The sequence below is a fragment of the Panthera tigris genome, chromosome B3 (genome assembly GCF_018350195.1).
Source record: "Panthera tigris isolate Pti1 chromosome B3, P.tigris_Pti1_mat1.1, whole genome shotgun sequence".
NCBI classification, from domain to species: Eukaryota; Metazoa; Chordata; class Mammalia; order Carnivora; family Felidae; genus Panthera; species Panthera tigris.
Window position 1 is genome coordinate 136,651,735 of NC_056665.1, and position 8,492 is coordinate 136,660,226.

At 55.7% G+C, this 8,492-nt stretch overlaps 1 protein-coding gene across 5 annotated transcripts; it reads right to left on the reverse strand.

Moving 5' to 3' along the window:
- Positions 1 to 523: 523 nt before the first annotated feature.
- On the reverse strand, positions 524 to 7,319 carry LOC102948787. Of its 5 annotated transcripts, none has more exons than XM_042987789.1 (5): positions 6,951 to 7,319; positions 2,819 to 2,915; positions 2,351 to 2,638; positions 912 to 1,249; positions 524 to 737 (listed from the first exon to the last, which is right to left on the reverse strand). In XM_042987789.1, the coding sequence occupies exons 2-5, from the start codon at positions 2,896 to 2,898 to the stop codon at positions 601 to 603; spliced, it is 843 nt and encodes a 280-aa protein (XP_042843723.1). In that variant the 5' UTR covers positions 2,899 to 2,915; positions 6,951 to 7,319; the 3' UTR covers positions 524 to 600. The 5 variants fall into 5 exon arrangements, with proteins under 5 accessions (XP_042843723.1, XP_042843722.1, XP_042843721.1 ...); XM_042987788.1 differs by having other exon boundaries at positions 871 to 1,249; XM_042987787.1 differs by adding an exon at positions 5,495 to 5,654 and having other exon boundaries at positions 524 to 1,249.
- Positions 7,320 to 8,492: the final 1,173 nt, after the last annotated feature.

The window sequence follows — 8,492 nt, forward strand, 5'->3', positions numbered from 1 at the left end:
TCATTTTACGGTGGAGAGAAAGCTCATCTCAGGGTCACATCCTTTAGCAGACAAAAGACAAAAGTATGCAGCTAGAGGAATATGTCCTGCTTTTCCTTTTGTTTTTCTCTCTTTTTTTTAAAGTTTACTTCTTTTTGAGAGACAGGGCGTGAGCAGGGGAGAGACAGGGAGAGGGAGACACAGAATCGGAAGCAGGCTCCAGGCTCTGAGCTGCCGGCACAGAGCCCGAGGCCGGGCTCGAACTCACGAACCGCTAGATCACGACCTGAGCCGAAGCTGGACGCTTAACCAACTGAGCCACCCCCGGCGCCCCTCATTTTGCTTCTTTCTAAGATGACTTTCTGCTTCTCACAAGGGGTGCGGTTTTCTGTCTATACATACAGTTTCCTCTCAAGGAAATGTATTCAAGTAAAATGAGGATTGAGTTAAGAAAAATTATTAGTAACTGCGGATTTAACATTTTTGGCTTATTTAATTTAAATTTGATTTTAAATCAAGTAAACAATAGTTCAGGCACCCCGCCGCTATGGCTCGCGCCCCAGCGTGACTCCTGCAGGGCCCTGCGAGGTGAGCGAACCCTGCTCCGTCCCCAGCTCTGGTTCAAGCTGCGTGACCCAGATGAGGGGGAGACCCAAGGCTGGGTCCACAGGTGTGTGTCCTGCGGTGGCCACACCAGCTGCCCTGTAGCACTGAGCCTGATGACCGGCACCACTCGGTTGACCAGATTCCTCGCACGTCTGTAATCCAAACACGGAACTTGGGTCTCATGACGCTGAGGCTGGACGGGAAGGGGACCCTCGCTCTCCCCCAGCCAGGACCGGGGCAGGGTCCTGGATTGTGTGAAAGGTACCCTAACTCTGGCTGACTCACTCTCTGGGTCTGGGTCTGGTCTCTCCTCCAGCGGAGGCTACCTTTTGTTTTATTTGGTAAACAGAGGCAGAGTGCCCCCTTCCGTGTCCCTGGGTTCTTCGCAAATATTGCCTCAGTTAATCCCCACCATCCGACGGAGGGGCACTGCTGGTCCACCCATTTTACAGATGGGGAGACTGAGGAAGGGCGACCCAGGCTCCACAACCAGAAGCAGCGGATCAGGACTTGGCGTTCGTGGACTCGGTGGCACGCGACGGAAGTTGGCAGATGGCCCGGTGTCCCTCCTCCATCACCCAAGCAGTTGGTGTCAGCGTGAGCCCCTCTCCAGCCAGAATGTCCTGTGCCGACAGGGGAATGACGTCTGCCCGTCAGAAGCACACTGACAAGAGATATGGGTTTCAGAAACAGCGCTGGGATGGGAGTCAAGTCTCCTGACTCCTCGCTGGCTCCCCTACCTCCTGCTGTGTGAGCTGGGTCTAGTGCCTACCCTCTCTGGGCCTCAGTCTTTGCATCTGTAAACAGGCAGGTGTTATCCCAATCCGGGGTCAGAACACGACAGCCTGCGGGCCAAACCTGGCCTGTTTTTGTGAAGTCTTACCGGCACGGTCACGCCCGTTCGCTTACACAGCGCCCACGACGGCTCTAACCCCACAACAGCCGCACGGGGTCCTTGCAACAGACCTGAAATATTTCCTCTCTGGCCCTTTGAAGTTTTCTGACCCCTCTCCCGGCAGATCCGCACAGAGACCGTTTCATTCACCTACTATTTTCCCAGAGCCTAGAACCGTGCCCGGCGTCCAACGGCTTCCCCTGACGCTTGCTGAATGAATGTCTAAGTCTAAGGGCCCTGCCCGCTCGGATGGTCTGGACTAATCGTGGCCGGTGGACCACGGTCGCCTCAGAGGCCTGCGACCTGTATGTCTCCTTTAGTTGTCATTAAGCAGATGGCCCAGTGACCGTTGGTGGGGACGAGCCGCTCAGGTCTCTCTTGGAGAAGGAACCCGGAGCTCATCGTCAAGGCGAGCACTGAGCTGCCAGCCTTCTGCCGACGGAGCCATCCGGCTCCAGCCTGGCCTTCGAGCCAGGACCAGACATTTCTGGGCCAGGCCGCCGTCAATAGCTGGTCTCTACAGGGGCTGGTCTCTACAGGGCCTGGCCACTCGTGTCCTTAGCACGCATCCTCAGCAAGCAGTCTTTGCTCTGGAGTTCTCCACTGGGCTGGCCGAGACTTTGCCGGAAGCTCACTGGGGTCGAAGACTCTCTCTCCCTGAGAGTCTCTCCTGCCTCCTCTCCCTCACGGGCTTTACCTACAGTGAATCCCGGGACGCCCCAAACCCACCTCAGCAACGAACGACCTTCTGCAGGACGTGAACTGCCCCGGGGACCAAGTCCTCAGCATGCGTTTATCAAGCACCAGCTGCATAAGGAGCGCTAGGCTGGGAGCTGGGGGGAGGGCCCATTAATCTCAGGATGAACAAACCTGGTCGCCAGCTTTGAGGGCTCGCCGGGAAGACGGGATCCAAACCCCCGGGTTCCCACACTCCAACATGGCCTCCAGCATTCACAGACTTGCAGAACTTTCCAGTTTGGTGAGCACTCGGTAGCGCCCCTGTTATTTGTAGAGGAACAGACTGGTCTTGGAAAGGTGTTGGGGGCTGCGGGGCCAGTGACCTCTGCCCTCCTGAGGCTGGAAGCAGCAGGGACCTGGGAACCGTCGACTGAGGCGTCCGCTTCATTACAACAGCTGATTAGGGAGCAGAGCTCAGATCTGCGGCCAAAAACCAGAGTCCCTGAGATTTCGTGCGCAGAGTTAATCCAACCCCACAACCGCAGGCCTCTTTTCTCCCAGAAGGAGGGGTCGGATTCCACCCCTGGGTTTCCCATCCCGAAGTCACCGCTGGTTAAGCTACTCCCCCTCCCGAAGCTGGCAGGAGGCCAGACTGTTTACCTCCTTTTTTTATCCTGCGGAGGGGAGAGCAGTCTCTGGCCACAGACACTGAGGAGTGCGTAACAGCAGAAGGGGCTCATCTCGGGTCGCACGTAGGCTGTTGGTGACAGAGAAATTAAACCTGACATTACTGAGAACACGATAACGAGATGCCTGGAGGACACAGCACGGGCCAAGGCTGGAATTCTGGGAGCGGGTCGCAGAGCGTGGGGAAGACATGGGGACCAGCACAAAGGGACACATCCCCATCTCTTGCGGCAGGAGCCCAGGGCGGGCCGGAGCTCCCTGGAGGGCTGCCCGGTGGCAGCGGCAGCTCTCGAGGGACTCAGATGCCATCTGAAGGCCAGCACTGAAGCCAGGAAGGAGTGGAGGAGAAACACCCCTGGCCTCTTTTTGTGGCCACGCCTCCAAGCCCCGACCGGAGCCTCTCTGTGGCTGAAGCCACAGAGCAAGGGAAGCTGGGTAATGTAGTCCGCGGGGGCAACGTTCCAGGCGCAGAACAACAGGGAACAGGGGTGGAGGGCGGCGGGGCTTGGGAGGGATGCAGGCAGCCAAAAAACAGAATGAAGAGAAGGAGAGCTGACGATCCCACGAGATTTATGCGCAATATTTCATTTATCCTCCCACGATGCCATGAGGTAGGAGACATCCACCTTTTTTTTTTAAATTATTTTTTCTGTTTATTTTATCTTTGAGAGAGAGAGAGAGAGAGAGAGAGACAGAGCGCGAGTGGGGGAGGGGCAGGGAAAGGAGGAGACACAGAATCTGAAGCAGGCTCCGGGCTCCGAGCTGCCAGCACAGAGCCCGACGCGGGGCTCGAACCCAAGAATCCCGACATCACGACCTGAGCCGAAGCCGGACGCTTAACAGACTGAGCCACCCAGGACACGCGTCCCTTTTACAGATGAGGAAGCTGAGGCTCGGAGAGGGTAGGAAATTTGGCCGAAGGATCACAGCAAAGACGTGCCAGCGCCCAGACTGGAACCTCCGTCTTCCAAGTCTTCCCATTCCTTCCCAGCAGACCCCGCGAGGGGTCAGCAAGCTTCCAGGGGCCCTGTCTGTCTGGGTCCCTGCCAGAATGGGGAAGACCGGCTTTTCAAGACCGAACGTTCCCAAGTTTTACAAATTCGCCCCGCGTTAGTTCCAAGAAGCGTTTCATTTGCCAATTCTGCAGCAAAGTGCCAGTCGCCGCTAATCAAGCCCCGAAGGCCACGGACTCTGCGAGCTTTCAGCTTCGTTACCTGCGTGCACCCCTCGTTGCACTCCTCCAGACGTTTAGAGGCTTCTGTCCAACGTTTGGCTTGTGGAGCGCCCGGATGAAACACCAGCAGGGAGAAGAAGCAGGAGAGCGGGAAGGGTGTGCAAAGGGCTCCCGGCGCTAACTGGGACGCTGGAAACTCCTCTGGAGGTGGGGGGTGCAGGGGGGAGGGCAAGGGAGGGACTCTGCTCTCCGCTTCCCGCCTCCCCCCCCACCCCCCAGTGGCTGCTTCTTGAATCGTTCTGAAACACGGGCCCCTGCCCCGTGGCTGCTACGTGTCAGGTTCCAGGGAGAGCGCCTGGCACAGAGCCGGGGGTTCAAATGCAGGAGAGCAGAGGGACTGACGCAAGGCTCTGGGCGGCAGGCCCCGGGTTCCAGTCCTGCCCTCCCGGCTCCTTGGCTGGGCGACAGTGGACATGCTGTCCCTTTCAGTCGCATTTTCCCAACTTGTAAAATCAGAATCATGCAGAACCAAAACGATGCGTCTACCCGACAGGATCGGTGAAAAATGGTAAATGATGTGAGTTGAAAAATAGTTAACTGTGTAACTGGTGTAAAAAAAAAAAAAAAAAATCAGGTAGGGGCGCCCGGGTGGCTCAGTCGGTGAAGCGTCCAACTTTGGCTCAGGTCATGATCTCACGGTTCGTGGGCTCAAGCCCCGCCTCGGGTTCTGTGCTGACAGCCCGGAGCCTGCTTCAGATCCTCTGTCCCTCTCTCTTTCTCTGCCCTTCCCCCGCTCATTCTCTCTCTCTCTCTCTCTCTCTCTCTCTCTCTCTGTCTCAAAAATAAAACATTTTTGGGGGCACCCGAGTGGCTCAGTTGGTTAAGCATCCGACTCTTGGTTTTGCCTCAGGCCGTGATCTCAAGGTTTGTGAGTTCCAGCCCCGCATCGGACTTCACGGTGACAGCGCGGAGCCTGCTTGGGATTCTCTCTCTCCCTGTCTCTCTGCCTCTCCCCCCTCACCCTCTCTGTCTCTCGAAATAAATAAACTTAAACAAAATTAAAAAAAATAATAACCATTTTTAGAAAAAAGATTAAAAAAAAAACCATCCAGTAAATGATACCTGTGGTTGCTTTACTGAGCTATGTGATCCTGGGGAAGTTACTTAACCTCTCTGTGCCTCAGTCTCCTCATCTATAAATGGAGATGAAATAATGCCTACCTCATAGGCGCTTGCAGAAGACCGCCCTCAGGAAATGCTGGTGCGGCTGCCTCGCACATCATATACTAAGTGCTGGCTCTTACCAGCGACCACCGTCATCGTCAACAACGTTGGTCCCTCTTCCCCTGCCCAACCGTTCCTCATCTTGCAAGGGTCACCTCCTCCAGGAAGTCCTCCTTGACCTCACTGTGGGGTCTCAAACAGCTACACAGCTGTAACCCTCCCCGTATTATTGTATGGAAGTGACCACCCACCTCCGAGATGCCTTCTCCACCTACTGCTTCCTCCCTGGGACCAGGATCCGGTTCCCCTCTTCTCCACCTTCCCGGTGCCTGTGCCGGGCCCACCCCACGGCAGGCTTTCCACCAGGGGCGGCTGGATGAAGGCAACGGGACTGAACCGAACAGAGCCTGCCTGAAACCGAGGCCAAATAGAGGTAGAAAGAGAAACAAAAGAGAAATACAAAAAGGTTCTGGTCCCTGCTGTCCAGGAGGTGAGGTTCTGCGTGGGGAGGGAAGGGTGAGCCAAAATTCATCACGAGAGATGAGTAGGAGGCAGATGTTATTCTCCCCATTTTGCGGATTATACAAATGAGGCTCAGAGAGGTTAAGCAGGTCGTCCCGGATCACGCAGCAAGGGGGTGGCAGAGCCTAGTACAGAGCTCAAGCTCGTGGAGGCTTCCCTGCTTCTAACTAGCAGCCCCAGGGCAGATACATTCTACCCTTTTTTTTCTGCTTACATCCAAATTTCTGGGCTCAGCCAATCACCAGGGCCCCCCCCCCCCCCCCACCCAGGACAGACCAGACTCAGAGAGGAGATGTCCGACGTTCTGCAAATTTTGCATTTAAAACCGAGGGTTCCATCATATTTCACACTGTTGAAAGCCGGGGAGTCCACGCCGTACAAAGTCTTCAACTGCCCTGCCCCCCACTGGTATCGTGTGTGTGTGTGTGTGTGTGTGTGTGCAATGAGTGTGGGCCCAAGAAGTAGAAAGAAGGAAATAAAAGGGGATGGGCCTTGAAGAAGGTGGTCAAGGAAGGCCTCTTCCACCTGAGACCTTCTTCTCCCAACTTGACTTTAGACACCACCCCCACCCTCCGCAGGTGCTCAGGCTCTGGGAGCGTCACCCTCACGCCGGGGCACGGCGAGTCTGGGATGGGGCCTGAGATTCTTCATTCTCCACAAGCTCCGAGGTGAGGCTGGTGCCACTGGTCGGCAGACCCCCTGCGTGGTAGGGTGCTGAGACCCCTCCACAGGGCTCCCCACAGCCAGCCACCCTCCCTCCAGACCCTCCAGGTGCATTTACACCCGGGGGTGGGGGAGGAGAGGTGGGTGGTAAGAGGTGGCCAGGGTCTCCCTTCCACTCTTGGATGTGGACTTTTTTTAATTATGCAAAGAAAGGGCTGAGCCCCTGCAAACCACCTTCCTCACACCCATACAACACTCTTCCAGCCCCACTGGCCCCCCCCCCCAGTTCCTGCCATACAGAAATGTTGGGTCCCTGTTCCTCCTGCCCCCCGCCTCATATCATCATGGTCAAGAGCAGAGCTCCAGAGTCCGGTGGCAGGTTGGAATCCTGCCCTCCGCTGGTTGTGTGACCTTGAGAAAATTGCGTATCTTCAACTTGTCCTTGGTTTCCTCCCCCGGAAAAAGGGCATCTCAGCAGTACCTCTACTCCCCGGGGCTGTTACAGGTTAGATGAGTTCATACCAGGAGAGCACTTAGAAGGGTTGAGCACAGAGCAGGTGCTTGGCAAGCTTTGTCAGATGACTGATGAATTGCATCCCTCTTCGCGCTGCAGAAACCCACGGCCCGCTCAAGGCCGCTGCCCTTGGCAGTGGGGGTGTGCCCGTCACTTGCCTCAGTGGCTTTCTCCACGGTAACCTTGACAGCTGGGATTATGATGCCCGGTTCCCAGACAGGTAACCTTAGGCTCAGAGATTTTAAGTGAGTTACATAGCTGATGTTAAATAAATTGGCTCTAAAGTAAACGAAGGCATGGGTCTATTTACCCCAGTCTTGAGCAAAGTCCTGGACATGCAGCCTAACTGAGGGTTTGTGGGACAAATGAACAGAAGAGTGAATAAATTATCCACAGAGGACACCGCTGCTTTCTGGTGGGCTGGGACCGACCGACCCCAGATGGCCTGACCCCAAGGGAAGAATCAGACCCCACCTCCGAGGTCATGGAGGTGACAAGCAAGATGACTGGTAACTAAAGGGTAACATGTCCTTAGTTTCCAGGGCTTTAAATGGTACATATTCCAGGAAAGAAGGAAGGAGGGAGGGAGGAGAAGTGGGAAGGATGAGACTTAAGTTCTGGCTGGGCCCTGTTCTTTAAAAAAATTTTTTTAACGTTTATTTATTTTTGAGCCAGAGAGAGAGCATGAACGGGGGAGGGTCAGAGAGAGAGGGAGACACAGAATCTGAAACAGGCTCCAGGCTCCGAGGTGTCAGCACAGAGCCCCGACGCGGGGCTCGAACTCACAGACCATGAGGTCATGACCTGAGCCGAAGTCCGAAGCATAACTGACTGAGCCACCCAGGCGCTCCAAGCTGGGCCCTGTTCTTATTCATAAGAGAAGGACACAAATGGAAATCCCTGTCCTTCTGTAGCTCAGATTCTAGTAGGGAGAGAGGACATTACACAAGACTTTTCAACTGCCTCACTGGAATTTGGTTATGAGTAAAACGAAAGCAGGGGAGTGGCTTAGGGAGTGGGCTGTGGGGGTGCGACCGCATCCTTGCCCTGTTTTATGGCTCTAGAGTCCTGCAGCCTGGTACTTTACTTGAGCACTTTCCAAATGAGAAAAGAGATGGGGAGGGAAGGGAGGAGGGAAGGGAGGGGAGGGGAAGAGGGAAGAGGGAAAGGAAGAAGGAAGGGAAGAAGGAAGGGAAGGGGAGGGAAGGGAAGGGGATGGGAAGGGAGGAAAGGGAAGGGAAGGGGATGGGAGGGGGGGGGGAAGGGAAGGGAAGGGGATGGAAGAGAAGGGGATGGAACGGAAGGGAAGGGAAGGGAAGGGGATGGGAGGGGAGGGGAGGGGATGGAAGGGAAGGGGAGGGAAGGGAAGGGAAGGGAAGGGGAGGGGATGGAAGGGAAGGGAAGGGAAGGGGAGGGAAGGGAAGGGAGGAAAGGGAAGGGAAGGGGACGGGAGGAGGGGGGGAAGGGAAGGGAAGGGGATGGAAGAGAAGGGGATGGAAGAGAAGGGGATGGAACGGAAGGGAAGGGAAGGGAAGGGAAGGGAAGGGGAT

Excerpts from the sequence above, each read along its gene's own strand:
- LOC102948787 (XM_042987786.1), bottom strand. The coding sequence starts at position 2,898 with ATGAGCCCCTTCTGCTGTTACGCACTCCTCAGTGTCTGTGGCCAGAGA. Across the intron at positions 2,639-2,818 it reads CCGCAGGATAAAAAAAGGAG|ATCTGAGCTCTGCTCCCTAA; the intron begins GTAAACAGTCTG and ends TTTTGGCCGCAG. Across the intron at positions 1,250-2,350 it reads CCCTCAAAGCTGGCGACCAG|TGTGCTTCTGACGGGCAGAC; the intron begins GTTTGTTCATCC and ends ATCTCTTGTCAG.